General features: G+C 44.9%; 1 protein-coding gene across 1 annotated transcript in view; it reads left to right on the forward strand.

The window, feature by feature from the left end:
- The window catches only part of STAU1 (staufen double-stranded RNA binding protein 1), a 47,110-nt gene extending 43,341 nt beyond the window's left edge, over positions 1-3,769 (forward strand). Inside the window, exons 12-13 of the mRNA XM_025399143.1 lie at positions 1,233-1,318; positions 2,221-3,769. Coding sequence (XP_025254928.1) covers positions 1,233-1,318; positions 2,221-2,236 — 102 coding nt within the window. The 3' untranslated portion in view covers positions 2,237-3,769. The remainder of the gene's footprint in view (positions 1-1,232; positions 1,319-2,220) is intronic.
- Positions 3,770-16,930: the final 13,161 nt, after the last annotated feature.

Consider the following 16,930-nt stretch of genomic DNA (forward strand, 5'->3'; position numbering starts at 1 on the left):
AAAAAAAAACACCCAGAAAAAAAAAAAAAAAAAAAAAAAAAAAAAAAAAAAAAAGAAAACTGAGAAAAGGAATTGATCAGATTAACAAATCTAAGCAAACTGTGGTGTATTTACTTGATGGGACATCATGCATGCATGAAATTAATGTCTCTGGGTGGGGTGCGGTGGCTCACGCTATAATCCCAGCACTGCGGGAGGCTGAGGCAGGCAGATCACCTGAGCTCAGGAGTTCGAGACCAGCCTGGCCAATGTGGTGAGACCCCATTTCTACTAAAAATACAAAAAAATTAGCCAGGTGTGGCGGTGGACGCCTGTAATCCCAGCTACTTGGGAGACCAAGGTAGGAGAATCGCTTGAACCCAAGAGGTGGAGGTTGCAGTGAGCTAAGATCGCACTGCTGCACTCCAGCCTGGGCAACTGGGTGAGACTCTGTTTCAAAACAAAACAACAAAACAGTGTCTCTGAAGATAACTTAATAAGAAAAATACATGATAGGCCGGGTGTGGAGGCTTACACCTGTAATTCCAGCACTTTGGGAGGATCGCTTGAGCCTAGGAGTTTGAGACCAGCCTGGACAACTTAACTTAGTGAGACCCTGTCTCTGTAGAAAGAAAAATACATGATAGATTTTTGTTAGAAAGCAGGATATAGGGCCGGGCGCGGTGGCTCAAGCCTGTAATCCCAGCACTTTGGGAGGCCGAGACGGGCGGATCACGAGGTCAGGAGATCGAGACCATCCTGGCTAACACGGTGAAACCCCGTCTCTACTAAAAAATACAAAAAACTAGCCGGGCGAGGTGGCGGGCGCCTGTAGTCCCAGCTACTCGGGAGGCTGAGGCAGGAGAATGGCGGGAACCCGGGAGGCGGAGCTTGCAGTGAAATGAGATCCGGCCACAGCACTCCAGCCTGGGCGACAGAGCGAGACTCCGTCTCAAAAAAAAAAAAAAAAAAGAAAGCAGGATATAACATTTATACAGTCTGGTTACCACAAGGTTAAAAATACTAGAAGGAAAAATACAACATTTTCAGAGGTTATGATTCAGTGAGGTAACTGAGTATTTTTTAAATTTGTATTTTAAATTAAAAATTCAAAGTTTTATTTAGTAGTACAAGAGTTTAAGAAGTTGCCACCTGTTTGCTGGGCAGCAGGAACTCTTGCCTGCCTAACCAGTGTATCATGCTGTGGTCCCAAGTGATGGCTGTGGCTTTACTCTTCTTTCCATCCCCACTAGGCTGCGCTGAACATCTTAAAGTTGCTGTCTGAGTTGGACCAACAAAGTACAGAGATGCCAAGAACAGGAAACGGACCAATGTCTGTGTGAGTGCACTGATGAAGGGGAGGCACTGATGATGGGGAGGCTGCCCCTCGTTTGTGTTGAGTTCACACCATCTGCTGACTCAGCGGGGAAATATTTGCCTGAGTTACTTTCTGGCCCTTTTGCCTGAAAGGTTTCCAAATTCTCTGGGCAGAGAGCTCTACTTTTAAAAAACATTTTGAGGCTGGGCACAGTGGCTCACACCTGTAATCCAGCACTTTGGGAGGCCGAGGTGGGTGGATCATGAGGTGTCAGGAGTTCAAGACCAGCCTGGCCAAGATGGTGAAACCCTGTCTCTACTACAAATACAAAAATTAGCTGGGTGTGGTGGCACATACCTGTAATCCCAGCTACTCGGGAGGCTGAGGCAGAGAACTGCTTAAAACCTGGGAGGTGGAGGTTGCAGTGAGCCAAGATAGCACCACTGCACTCCAGCCTAGGCGACAGAGCAAGACTCTGTCTCAACAAAAAAAAAAAACCTTTTTACCTTTTTGAGTTGGTCATACCTTCACATGGTCAGAGCTCTCTTTTATTTTACAAGGTACAATCTTCTCCTCAGACAGCCCCCATCCCATCCCTCCTATTCTTCCCACTGCCTCCCCCATAGATCACATTTTTACTAGTTTCTCCTGTATCTTTCCTGTATGTTTCTTTATGCAAATATAGACATATATTTCTTCCCTCATTTTCTTCCTTTCCCCCCGCAGAGATAGCAAATACACACACTCTCCTTGCTTATTTTATTTACTGGCATATCCTGGGAAAACTTTTGTTATCATAAACTGGGGCTTTTAGTATTGTATATTGTACTTCCTGATGCTTGCCAATTTCTTTTCATTTTTAATAGTACTTTAATTCTCTTACATTTCAAAACTAGCGTCATTTTCATTTTTCTTCCTTAAAGGTGTGGGAGGTGCTGAACCTTTTCTGGCCATGAACCATTAAAAAATCCCAACATATATACTGAAAATACTGAAACTGCTTTGAAAATTTGGAATTTCTGATACCTCCAGTGGGCCGAGAGACACGGTGGGTAAAGGATGTGGGCAGCAGCAGGGAAGACAACAGACACGAGGCGGCGGCTGTGGCCGGGCTGGACTGTGCTGGGGTTGTGACGGCCACTCGGTGACCTGGTGGTCCCTATGCAATAGCAGCTGCCTGTGGGGAAGAAGGGCTGCCCAGCCAGCTGGTTCTCCCGGGACACCAGCAGATCCACACCCTGGGCACCTCCGTGTTTGGTCTTTTTTTCCCCCTGTGTGAAAGAAGAAACAGCATGACCCTTTCTCAGGCTGGCTCACTCAGACACATTGGGACAAACCCTGGACAGCCATGCCAGAGAGAGGCCTTTGACCGGCCCCAGAGCTGAAAGCACCAGAGAAAATCAAATGCTTCCTACTCAGCGTGACCCAACTTTTCTAGCGTGCTATGGCCCCACCACCTCCTGCAGTACCCACACCATCACCACTGCTTTCTCTTCCAACAGTGATCTGTATTCTTAGTTTCATTATTTTCTTTTGATTGATATGACACTATATAAAATTTTCATTTGAGAGTTTCTCAATTGTATCTAGTTATATAGCACAGTTTGGAAACTTGTCTGAGACTGACTTTATCAATAATCTAACCGACAAAGATCATATCCATGTGTATGTGGTTAGATATTTTTATTTAATTGACTAACCCAGGACAATTTCAGTGATGCAAATTGTGTGCCCTCTGGTTCTGCTGAAACAGTCCTGGACTTTCAAAAACCTTGAATAAGTCTCCCACAGTTGTATAAATTGGACAATTTAGGAATTTTAAACTTTAGATGATCATTTGGTTCCATTTTTATTTCATTTTTATTTTTGTTAATGCAAACAGGACTTAAATGAACTTTGATCTCTGTTTTAAAGATTATTAAAAAAAAATTGTGTATCTATACATACAGCTCTTGAGGACTTAGCTTTCACTACACTACAGGATATGATCTCCATGTAGTCCATATAAACCTGCAGACTGATTTTCCAGAGTGCTCGATACTGTTAATTACATCTCCATTAGGGCTGAAAAGAATGACCTACATTTCTCTATACAGCTGTGTTGCTTTTGATGTTGTGTTATTGTACACAGAAGTGTGTGCATTGAGGCTCTGCGTGTGGTCTGTATGGAAAGCCTGGTAGCCCTGCGAGTTAAGTACTGCTTCCATTCATTGTTTACGCTGGAATTTTTCTCCCCATGGAATGTAAGTAAAACTTAGTGTTTGTCACCAATAAATGGTAATACTAAATTTTTTTTGTTAATTTATTCTCAAATGCCACTACTGCTAGGTTGGTCCCCTCCCAACTTGCCCCTATCCTTTTTTTATTTTTAAGAAAAAACTTTGTAATGCTTGTGATTCCATCTGGGCAAAAATCTGAAGATCTGAAATAACTTTATATCAAACCATTGATCAATAAACAGCTACTAATGAAGTGTTTGGTCCTGTTGAGCAGTAACTAAAATAAGGGAAGATGTGAGTAAGGGGATAGAAGCTCGTCGTGGGGGACCAGGGCCAGCCCCTGCGGGAACCGTTGCTGCCTCTCGGGCATGTTGGGTACCTGGATGTAGGGACTTGTGTCCCGTCCAGACCTGACATTGCTACCCAAAGAAATGACCCCAAGGATCTGAGGGGAGACTGCCGGACACTTCCCAGGGCACCCTCATCTCTCACCATACTGAGTACTGAGGAGGACATGCGTTCCAGCCTGGTTGAGGGGTGGGCTAGTTGGTTTTCATTTCTTAATTTTAGAAGAATTGGAAGAAGATTGTAAAGGTTTCACTATAAATCCAGCCGATGAGTGTACTGCCAGAATAATTGAAAGTGATCAGAAGGTTATGGAAAACGCTAAGGGCAGAAGGAAATGCAACATTTTGAGGATAAAAGCAATGAAAGGAGAAAAAGTGTCTTTACATCTTTAGAAACAACAAAAAAAGGATTCATGGACCTGTGACTCACATCACAACCCTCCCCCAGACTGAAGGTTCTTCGAGCAGCTGAGCCTGGGGCCCTGACTTGATGCACTTTTGCAGGGAGTGTACGTGGTGGCAGCGACACTGGAAGCCGACCAGTGTGATCTTTTGTGTCTCTGACTTGTTTATAAAAACTCATTCTGGGCACTCCATTGAAGAAGGGGTGGCCTGAGGCAACTTTGGTAACACACTCAAATTAATTGAGCATTACGTTTAAAATATTACAGTAAAAAAATTATAGTTCAAAAACAGTAAGTTTTTCTTTAATTTTTATTTTTTGAGACAGAGTCTGGCTCTTGTCGCTCAGGCTGGAGTGCAGTGGTGAGATCTCGAATCACTGCAACCTCCTCCTCCTGGGTTCAGGCAGTTCTCCTGCCTCAGCCTCCCTCCCCAAGTAGCTGGGATCACAGGCATGTGCCACTGTGCTTGGCCAATTTTTGTATTTTTAGTAGAGATGGGATTTCACCATGTTGGCCAGGCTGGTCGTGAACTGACCTCAAGTGATCTGGCCGCCCTGGCTTCCCAAAGTGCTGGGATTACAGGAGTGAGCCACTGCGCCTGGCCTAATGAGTTTTTCCATGAGTAGCTTTGCATAGTAAGACGTTACAATATAGCTTTTTTTTTTTTCCCCCTTTTTGGGACAATATCTTGCTCTGTCATCCAGGCTGGGGTGCAGTGGCCTCAAGCGATCCTCCTGCCTTGACCTCCCAGAGTGTTGGGATTACAGGTGTGAGCCACTGCGCCCAGCAGTATATAGCCTTTCTTTACTACATTTTTTTTTTTAAAAACAGGGTCCTGTTGTCGCCCACACTGGAGTGTAGTGGCATGATCACAGCTCAGTGCAGCCTTGACTGGGCTCAGGTGATCCTCCTACCTCAGTTTCCTGAGTAGCTGGGACTACAGGCACATGACACCATTCCTGGCTAATTTTTTTTTTTTTTTTTTTTTTTAAAAGAGAGAGTTAGGGTCTCACTACATTGCCCAGGCCGGTCCAACTGGGTTCAAGAGATCCTGTCATCTCAGCCTCCCAAAGTGCTGGTGTAAGTCACTGCACCTAGTCCTTTAACTTTTAAATTTTTATTTCAAAATAATTTCATGGAGAAAAGGTACATTCTACTGAAATTATTGTCTCCCTCTGGCTCCCTCTCTCTTCGAAATTTAGATATTCCCACCCCCCCAAGTCAGGGAGTGCACACTGCATCCAGTCTGTGGACCCCATGCAGATCTCGCCAGCTTTCCTAACAGTATCTTGTCCTTTCCGGGTCCAGGGTCCCTGTCAAGAGGTGTGTGTTTCCTTTAGTTTTCTCCTGTCTGCGTCAGTCCTCTCGGCTTCTGTTTCATGTCCTAGTGGGGTGAAGTCTCCAGGCCTCTCTGTAGTACACCCTCAGCCTGGGTCTGGCTGATGGTGACCAAACCTAGGCAGCACTTTTGTGGCAGGAAAGCCACAGAAATTATGCTGCGCTATTCTTTGTATGTCACTCCAGGGGCACAGTTTGTTAACGTTGGTGACACAGGCAGATGGCTCCACTGTCAGGTCACACTATGTCTCTTGTTAATCAAGGAGTATTTCGTGGGGAGGCATCCTCAAAGCACATGACCAGCCTGTTCCTCTCCAAACCTTTACCCTCCATCCTTGTCCTTCATTGACAACTCCCATCTGAATCCACCACCACTGCCCATCCATGAGCCTCCATGTCCACTGTTCCCTCTGCCGACACCCCGCCCCTGTGTGGAGAAGCCTTCCCTCCCCATTGATTCGTTGTGTCAGCTAATGGACTCCTAGTTTGGGTCGCAATCCATTGCAACCATTTCTTTGATGTTCATATTACCTCAAATTTGGACATCAGAAGACCTGTCAAAGTGACTTTTGTGTCCTTTTAGCATGTTTAAAAGATTGTGGTAAGACAGAAAATTTACCATCCTATTAACTACTTTTTTTTTTTTTTTTTTAACAGCATCTCAATCTGTCATCCAGGCTGGAGTGCAGTGGTGTGATCCTGGCTCACTGCAACCTTGATCTCCTGGGCTTTCCTCCTACCTCAGCCACCCGAATAGCCGGGACTACAGGTGTGCACATCCATGCCCAGCTAATTTTTTTATTTTTAGTACAGTTGAGGTCTGGCTATGTTGCCCAGACTAACCACTTTTAAGTGTACAGTTTATTCATAATGTGTAGCCACCACAATCCAACTCCATAACTCTTTTCATTTTGTAAAACTTAAACTGTCCCCATGAAACACAAACTCCCCTTTCTATGCTCCCTCTGGCCCCTGGAAACCACCACTTGTCTATGATTTTCATTCTAGGAACCTCCTGTAAATGGAATCAGTATTTGCCCTTCTGTGGCTGGTTTATCTTACACAGCCTAATGTCCTTAAGGTTTATCCATGCTGTAATATGTCAATTTCCTTCCTTTGTTAAGGCTGGGTAATATTCCATTCTGTGTATTTATTCCATGTTTTGCTTATCAATACATTGTCAGTAGACACTTGGGGTTGGACATGGTGACTCACACCTGTAATCCCAGCACTCCACATCATCTGAGATCAGGAGTTCAAGACCAGCCTGCGGGAGGCTGAGGCAGGAGAATGGCGTGAACCTGAAAGGTGGAGCTTGCAGTGAGCTGAGATCGCGCCACTGCACTCCATCCTGGGCGACAGAGCAAGACTGTCTCAAAAAAAAATAATTAAAAAAAGGCACTTGGGTTGCTTCCGCATGTGAATATTGGTATACAAAATCTTTGAGACCCTGGTTTCAACTCTGGGGTATGTACCCAGAAGTGGAATTGCTGCATATAATTTTTTTTTTTTTGAGACGTGGTCTCCCTTTGCTGCCCAGGCTGGGGTCAGTGGCGCCATCTCGGCTCACTGCAACCTCCACCTCCCAGGGTCAAGTGATCCTCCTGTCTCAGCCTCCCAAGTACCTGGGATTACAGAGGCCCACCACCACACTTGGCTAATTTTTGTATTTTTAGTAGAGACGGGTTTCCCCATGTTGGCCAGGCTGGTCTTGAACTCCTGACCTCAAGTGATCTGCCCGCTTCAGCCTCCCAAAGTGCTGAGATTACAGGCATGACCCACCGTATGCCTGGCCTGATTCAGCCATTTTTCTAAGGAGCCTTGGTTCCCTTTAGTAGAAGACAGCATTTAGAAACCAAGATCTGGATGCTCTGAGGGCTTACTGCTACTGGGGTGTTGTTTCCAGACCCCTGTAACGGACAGGAAATGTATGTGTATATATATCTACACAAATCTGTCTGTATGCATTTGTATACTCAAGGTTCTTTGTATCCTTCCGTCTGTGTGTTCTCAGTGCATTCTCCAACACTGAGATTGTCTCTCTCTCTCTTGGATCCTACAGTCATCAGGGCAGACAAGCTTGGGACTCCCACATTGGCATTGTTTTTTTCCAGAAAGTGGGGTGGTGACTGCATTGTCATGACTTTGTCCTCACGGTCATTAAAGGGAAAATTTAATGGGTAATGGTTATTTCCTCATAGCTGTCTTTTCTTGAGTTTGTTGTTCTTGTATCATCCTCCTCATTATTTTTTCCTAAAGTATCTTAATGCTAATCGTAGACAAAAACATTCACCTGTATTTTCACCCATAGCTGGGTGTTTTTCTGGTTCTTCAGGCCGCCTTAAGCCAGAGTAATGTGGCTAGGTTTAGAAACAAGTATCACTTTTGAATCTAGGTTTCCTCCTAGGGCTCACTGAGCTATTTTAAGTGGCTTTGCTGGGTGAATGCTCAGTGACAGACACTAAGCAGTCTGGATCCCTCCTGTTAGGAGGACACCTGGGATTGGGTGATCAACAGGAAAAGATACTGGCCATTTCCAAAAGCATGATGCTGCTGCCTGCTTTTATAGGGATCAGTGTGAGTTCAGTAGAATAGGATCATCGCAGGAAGCAAACCTGAGGCCTGAGAGGTCTGGCTTTGTTTGCACGTAACATGTCAGAAGCATCCACTGGCCGGGCACAGTGGCTCATCCCTGTATTCCCAGCCTTTTGGGAAGCCACGGTGAGTGGACTGCTTGAGCCCAGGAGTTTGAAACCAGCCTGAGCAACATAGAGACCCCCTTCTCTACAAAACAAACAAAAAACTAGCCCGGTATGGTATCATGGCAGTACTGTGGGCTTGGAGTCCTAGCTACTTGGGAGGCTGACGTGGAAGAATCACCTGAGCCCAAAGTCCAGGCTGCAGTGAGCTGAGATCATGCTACTGCAACTACAGCCTGGGTGTCAGAGACCCGGCCTCAATAAAAAGCAGTATTCATCACTACGTCTGGTTTAAGGGCTTAAATGTGTGCAAGTCTTAAAAACAAAACTTACTTGAAATTCCAAATCCATAGATACTGGATTTGTCACGCACTTAATCAGAGCAGGATTGGCAGAGGGAAGAGTGGAGGAGTTGGCCAATGTTCTTAAATAGGGCTTTTAAAGAGGTATGTTGTTTTAAGAAGCAATGGCTAACTCAAAGATAGGAGGTGGAGTTTGTTGAAGAGGCAGCATAGCCGTTTTCTTGGATTTTTTGGTAAACCTTTCCTATGGTGCTGAGTTCTTGGAATTTGTTACTTTGTGTGCTGTACTGACGTGTTTAATGTATATATACAAGGCATGTAAGTATAGCATGTGAAACTAGGCTGTAGGACATTCTCCTCAGACTTTGTAATTTAAATGGCATCCCAATTTTCACTAGCAAAAACTGTAGGAGATTTGTACTGCTTTGTTATGTGCTTCTAACCTAAGTTTAATATTTAAAAAATGCATTCATCCGGCCGGGTGCAGTGGCTCACCTGCAGTCAGGAGTTCAAGACCACCAGCCTAGCCAACATGATAGAACCCCTTCTCTACTAAAAAGTAGCCGGGCGTGGTGGTGGGCACCTGTAATCCCAGCTACTGGGCAGGCGGAGGTTGCAGTGAACTGAGACTTCACCATGGCACTCCAGCCTTGGCGACAAGAGCGAAACTCTGTCTCAAAAACAACAACAAAAAAACCCTTCATCCACACATTCTTTTACAGTCACTGAAACCTACAGCCATCAGGTCTGTAATGGCAACAGTATAGCAGTCTATGTATAGTAGTAATTTTGTTTTTTGAGACAGAGTTTCTCTCCTCCCCCAGGCTGGAGTGCAATGGCACAATCTCAGCTCACTGCAACTTCTGCCTCCCAGGTTCAAGCGATTCTCCTGCCTCAGCCTCCCGAGTAGCTATCATTACAGGTGCATGCCCTCATGCCAGGTTAATTTTGTATTTTTAGTAGAGACAGGGTTTTATCATGTTGGCCAGACTGGTCTCAAACTCCTAGCCTCAGGTTAACACCCATCTTGGCCTCCCAAAGCGTGGGATTATAGATGTGAGCCACCACGTCCAACCAGTAATTTTTAAAATTATTTTTTGTTTGGGACTTTTTGGAGACAGGATCCCTGTCACCCAGGCTCAGACCAGTGTTATCACAGCTGACTGCAGCCTTGACTTCCCAAGCTCAGGCTGATCTTCCTGCCTCAGCCTACTCAGTAGCTGGGACTACAGGCATGTGCCATTATGCCCAGCTAATTATAAACTTTTTTTCATAGAGATGTAGTCTCACTGTGTACCCAGGCTGGTCTCAAACTCTTGAGGTCAAGCAGTCCTTTCACCTTGGGCTCCTAGAGTGCTAGGAGGAGGCATGGGTCACTGTGCCTGGCCTACGATGGTTTTTAAATTTAAAAGTAATTTGGAAGTTGCCTACAAGCCCCGTATCCAATCATAAATCTTAACGTGTCTTCCATCCTTCCCCAGGCAGCTCTATCACGACCTTACTACAGTGCACACACTGGCTCCATCAGTTGTCAGGTGAGCTTTGAGGTATGCCTGGAGCTCTGATTTTGCTTGGTCCCCAGAGCTTGATGGGGCACAGGCAGTATCAGGTGACAGCCCCTTCTCTTCAGAGCTGGGCTGCTCCAGTCTGGCTGGTGGTTGTCCCCACTCCTTAGAATGCAGTAGCGGCTTCACTAGGAGTCTCTTTCTGACCCTGGATGGATTAGGAAGCAGCTGATGCCCCTTTCGAACAAGGATCTCTACTAAGGGTCTGTCAGCATCCTGTGTGTCACTTCTTCAGACTGTGTTCTTCGTAGGATTTGCCTTTTTCAGTCTATTTGTGATGGCTGCCAGAAGACCTCCCAAGGCAGATGGCCTGAGATTCTCTGTAGTTTGGAAGTCGCTTGGCCCTTTTGCTGTGCTAACCTCTGATGGGTGTCTGCGCTGTATGCAGAGAATATGCGCACCTGGTGGGTGGTTGAAAATGTGCTGGCAACTTTGTAATGTGTGCCTGAAAATTCTGAGTCTTAGTAAGTTTCTTTCCTGGTTCCTTGGATTTATGAACAAGAAAAATGTAAACACGGTTGAAGGCTGAATCAAACTTCAGCTGAGAAAACCGGAAATGCTTAGAACTTTTGCAGCCCAGGGACCACACTATTTTTGGCCCAGCGAGGCCCACGGTTCCCGGGGTGATGATGCTCGGCCCCATGGGCCCTAATTACCACAGCTGATCTTTTTTCTGCCACCTCTTGCGCAAAAGCAAAGCTGCCAGAGTTTCCATCCCGGCTTTATCCAGCTGTGAGATTCGGTAAGTTTCTGTACTTCTCAGGAATAAAGAGTGTGAACCTGTTTGATTCTCAAATCAAAGCCTGCATGAATGGTATTTAGGCACTGTTTTGGGGTAGGGGTCATTGAGGGGAAAGCAGCAGCACACTAGAAAAACGAACTACTTTAGAACAACAAGGCTAATAGGCAAAAAGCAATGAATCAAGAAAACAAACATCATGTGGTATTCTAGGCTGAGCATATGTTTATCTCCTACAATGAGAGGCCATTAATGACAGCAAAGAGGAGGGGGAGGTCAGCAGCAGGGAGTTTCTGACACAGGAAAGTGGATACACATGAATCCTGAAAGGTGACCTTGCAAAGTGGAAGTCAGGGCCCTAAACACCAGCAGGACAGACCAGTAGGGATAGGAGCCCATCTGCCCAGGAACACCAGAATGGAGAGGCCCCAGTGGGAGCCCTAGCAGCCTACCAAACCAAGAACTGTTTTGGTTCACGAGCCAGGACTGTAAAAAGAACATCCAGGGGCATGTAATACCCAGGATGACAAAGCTAATAAAAGTCCAGAAAAACCACCACAAGAAAGGATCCAAACACAAGTTAAAATGGGGAATGCCTTTGAGCAACTGATGAAATATGAGAGGCAAACTCTATTCCATTTGACCTTAACCTTATGAACATTCATTCTCTCTGGAGGGATGCAGAAGTTAAGACATGGGGAGGGGGAAATGTAATCTTTGCACACTGCTTGACACAGCACTAAGCCCAGTTTACACTGTCATAAAAAGTATTTATCAGCTTCAGCTTTTAAAAGGGAACTACAGATAATGCACAGAAAACTGGAAACACCATCTCTCCTTTAACAATGTGAAAGTGAAAGCAGAACCCACCAGTTAGCAAGCCTGAGAGGCAGAGGGGTGGGGACATATCTTTGTTGTCAATGCTGAGGATTCAAGAGACATTGACAAAGATGATTAAATATTTTTTAAAAACAAAATGCTATTACAGATGCTCCTCAACTTACGATGGGGGTCACATCCTGATAAGCTCACCATAAACTGAAAATATCGTAAGTTAAAATGCATTTAACACACTTAACCGACCCACTATCCTAGTCTGTCCTACTTCAAACACGCTCAGAATGCTTACATTCACCTACAGTTGGGCAAAATCATCTAACACAAAGCCAATTTAATAATGAAGAGTTGAGGTCAAGCTAGTAATCCCAGCACTTTGGGAGAGTCAGGTAGGCCGCTCAGTTGAGGTCAGGAGTTCGAGACCAGCCTGGCCAAGATGGTGAAACCCCATCTCTACTAAAAATACAAAAATTATCTGAGTGTGGTGGAGGGCATCTGTAATCCCAGCTACTTGAGAGGCTGAGGCAGGAGAATCGCTTGAAACTGGGAGGCGGAGGTTGCAGTGAGCCAAGATCGCGCCACTGCACCCCAGTCTAAGTGACAACGGCGAAACTATGTCCAAAAAAAGAAGTGTTGAATATTTCATGTATTGAATACTGTACTGAAGGTGAAAAACAGAATGGTCATATGGGTACTTCACAGTTTCTGCTGAGGATGTGTCACCTTTTTATCATAAAGTGAAAAAGCCCCTGGAACTTGCAACATTTGAAGCCAGGGACCACACTTTAAAACCTGGACGGTAGGAGTAGTAATGTAAACTAAATCCTTAATTTCATAGCAAGGGATTAACTGTTGTCTTAGGCCAGGTGCAGTGGCTCACGCCTGTAATCCCAGCATTTTGGGAGGCCGAGGTGGGTGGATTACCTGAGGTCAGGAGTTCGGGACCAGCCTGGCCAATGTGGTGAAACCCCATCTCTACTAAAAATACAAAAATTTGCTGGGCATAGTAGTGGGTGCCTGTAATCCCAGCTATTCATGAGGCTGAGGCAGGAGAATCATTTGACCGGGGCAGAGGTTGCAGTGAGCCAGAATCATGCCACTGCACTCCAGCCTGGGTGATGGAGAAAGACTCCATCTCAAAAAAAAAAAAAAAAAAAAAGACACCTATTAAGATGAATGTAATGGTGAAGAATTAAGGAAGAAACCCAGAGAACTATGGACAGCACTAGTTGCAAGTGGTGCCTCCAAGAGCAAAAGTAGGGGTAGGGTAGAAACTTGTTGCTCAGTTACAATCCCTGTTTATTATGACAATTTTACCACACGTGCTGGGTGCTGTGGCTCACGTCTGTAATCCAAGCACTTTGGGAGGCTAAGGTGGGAAGACTGCTTGAGGCTAGAAGTTTGAGACCAGCGTGGGCAATGTAGCAAGGCACTGTCTTTATTAAAAATAAGTAAACCCGGCTCAGCTGGACTTGGTGGCTCATGCCTGTAATCCCAGCACTTCGGGAGGCCGAGGCAGGTGGATCATCTGAGGTCAGGAGTTTGAGACCAGCCTGACCAACATGGTGAAACCCCGCCTCTACTAAAAATACAAAAAATTAGCTGGGTGTGTGGTACGCACCTGTAGTCCCAGCTACTTGGGAGGCTGAGACAGGAGAATCGCTTGAACCTGGGAGGTAGAGTTGCAGTGAGCCGAGATCGTGCCACTGCACTACAGCCTGGGTGGGAGAGTGAAACTCTGTCTCAAAAACAAACAAATAAATAAATAAATTGGAAAGCAGCTACGCTCGTCACTGTACCACCAACGTGGCCAACATGATGAAACCCTGTCTCTACTAAAAATACAAAAATTAACCAGGCACGGTGGCAGGTGCCTGTAATCCCAGCTACTCAGAAGGCTGAGGCAGGAGAATTGCTTGAAACCTGGAGGCAGAGGTTGCAGTGAGCTGAGATTGCACCACTGTACTCCAGCCTGGGCAGGAGAGCGAGACTCCCTCTCAACAACAACAAAAAAGTTAAAAAAGAAAAAAATGAATTTTACCACATGTAATAGCTTGATTAAATGCCAATCTGATTATGCCTCAGAAGTAAGGAAAAAATACCATTTTTGCTTATCAAAATGGCAACCAAAGAAATAATGCCCAGTGTAGGTAAAGGTGTGTTAAAGAAATTGACATGAACTTTGCACAAGAAAATTGGCTCAGTAATTCCACCTTCAGGAAATAAAGATTGATGCATAAAGATGTTCATCTCAAGTTGTCTACAAAATAAGAAAACCTCCAAGACATTCAACAATGGCTACAATTACATAATCTGGTAATGAAATATCCTAATGATAAATCACATATATCCACTGAATGTTTACCAAGTAAATACTGTTAAAAAAAATTACAAAACTATATACAGAATGATCTCAAATGAACCAAAATGCTTAATGTAGGTTGGAATATGAATGATTTTTAATTTTTAAATATTTTTTCTGTATTTTCCAAGTTTCCCACAAAGAAAATACATTTAAAATAAAAACTCAGTGGCCAGGTGCAGTGGCTCACGCCTGTACTCCCAGCACTTTGGGAGGCTGAGGCAGGCGGATCACTTGAGGTCAGGGGTTTGAGACCAGCCTAACAAACATGGTGAAACCTTGTCTCTACTAAAAATACAAAAGTTAACTGGGCGTGGTTGTGCGTACCTATAATTCCAGCTACTCAGGGCTTAGGCAGGAGAATCACTTGAAACCAGGAGGCGGAGGTTGCAGTGAGCCAAGATCACGCCTCTGCACTCCAGCCTGGGCTGAGCAAGAATCCGTCTCAAAAAAATAAATACATAAAAATAATTTTAAAACTCAGTTATTTAAAAATCAGCTTGTTAAAAGACATGATTGAATACCATGGAGAATGAACGGACCTAGCTCTGATGAGAAACTTGGCAATACTTCCCTTCTGTAAAAACATCCTGGGGTGTGGGTGGGGCCGCCCATGCCCGGGCTCTTCCCCACAAAGCCACCTTGCCTCCCAGGGATGCAGCACGTTGGCAAGTGTGCTCCCTAACAAACGCTTCTCCCAGCCAAGTCCTCCGCTCCCCCAGCAGCTTTTCCTGATGCGTGCTTACTCTGCATAAGTTCTCTGCTTGAGTACTCTACATGCACCATCTCATTCTTACAACCACCTTGAAGGTGAGTAATACGCTCATTTTTCAGAAGAGGAAAATAAAGGCATAGAGGTCAAATCGTTTGCTCAAGATCACAGTGGTGTGCATCACCACTGAGCTACAGTCACTAAGGCTTGTGAAAGAACCACTCCAGCAGTTTCTGTCCACCATGTCCTAAAATCTTTAAAGCCAGATATAAAAACTGTCTTGGATGATTGAATAAGCAACTTCAGTAGAAGGCATTTAAAAAAAATATCTGATAATTAATGAACTGTGGTAAAGTAAGTAAATGTACTAGTCTTGCTGTTCAGTAACTATTTTAAAAGGCACACCATCTACTACTCAGCCTTTTGAACTGAAGAAGGAAAACGTCTGGAACACGATCTGAGTTTAATATGCTGAATCAAGCAGCCTCCAGAACGGTATCTGCTGGGCACTGACTCACTGTTCACAAGCAGCTTCAGCAAGAGCGAAGCCAAATACTTAAGGAGCTCATGTGAGTGAAAAACATACAGAAACCATCACCAGCAATTCCCTGTTGTCCATCCCAGACTTTCCACATAAGTTGTTTGTGGCTTAAAAATGGATTCCAGTAATATCTCAGTATCTCCACCAACGACCACTTAAGCCAAAGTAATAATGTAAAATGTAGTATTGCCATTACTGTGTCAAAACCAACGACAACAACAAAGCACTTAAATGAGTAGATGGTTCATAAGATAGCTTGAAATTTCTCACGCAACATTACAGAAACAACAAGTGGCCGGGCACAGTGGCTCAAGCCTTTAATCCCAGCACTTTGGGAGGTCGAGGCAGGCAGATCACGAGGTCAGGAGTTCAAGACCAGCCTGGCCAACATGGTGAAACCCCGTCTCTACTAAAAATACAAAAATTAGCCAGGCATGGTGGTGTGTGCCTGTAACCCCAGCCGCTCAGGAGGCCGAGGCAGGAGAATCGCTTGAACCTGGGAGGTGGAGGTTGCGATCAGCTGAGATCATGCCACTGCACTCCAGCCTGGGCAACAGAGACTCTGTCTCAAAAAAAAAAAACAAAAAATAAAAGAAACAAAGTAAAAAAAACCATTCGAGTGAAGTGCCTAAAATTAAAAAAGATATCGCCGGGCGCGGTGGCTCACGCCTGTAATCCCAACACTTTGGGAGGCTGAGGCGGGTGGATCATGAGGTCAGGAGTTCGAGACTAGCCTGACCAACATGGTGAAACCCCGTCTCTACTAAAAATACAAAAATTAGCTGGGTGTGGTGGCGGATACCTGTAATCCCAGCTACTTGAGAGGCTGAGGCAAGATAATTGCTCAAACCTGGGAGATGGAGGTTGCAGTGAGCTGAGATTGTGCCACTGCACTCCAGCCTGGTCAGCAGAGTAAGACTCCATCTTGAGGGGGGAGTGAGGGTTATAGATAACTCCTGTGAGAAATCACTTGAGCTGGAAGACAAAAGTTCCAGTTTACACTGAATGGACAATGAACAATTCCAGCATAAATAAACTGTGCCTCACAAAATTTAGATACTGGATTCTTCATTCCTCAAAAACGAATGCTATACAATTCCATAGGCCAGGCCAAGGGAGGGAGCCAGTGCAACCAACCTCACCAGGCATCCTTGCCAGATCCACCACTAGACGACATGGTTCTAAGGCGTCTGGGTTTGGAAAGTTCCAAGTAACCTCCACTCTCCAGGAAAGAGCAGAGATGAAAGAGATCAAACATCCACAGTCTCAAGTACTCTCAACCACCACCCCATTAAGCCAGGCAGAGCATTTCTCCCAGAGGAGTCACCTACCCAAAACTCACACTGCCACCTAGGAACTGCTATAGAAAATTCTAGTAAATAAGTCCCAAATCTATATTAATGCCCCTTCCCCCATATTAAAAAAGACTAAATAATCTGAGTTTATATGATTTAGAAATTAGGATTTTATAGAGTCCAGGAAAGGAAAAGGGAGAAATTTAAAGAAATTCTTCATGTTTACAAAAGCATGAGAGAGCACCGAAAACCTGTCCTTAAGATGTTCTTAGG

Source organism: Theropithecus gelada, chromosome 10 (assembly GCF_003255815.1).
Source record: "Theropithecus gelada isolate Dixy chromosome 10, Tgel_1.0, whole genome shotgun sequence".
Taxonomy (NCBI): Eukaryota; Metazoa; Chordata; class Mammalia; order Primates; family Cercopithecidae; genus Theropithecus; species Theropithecus gelada.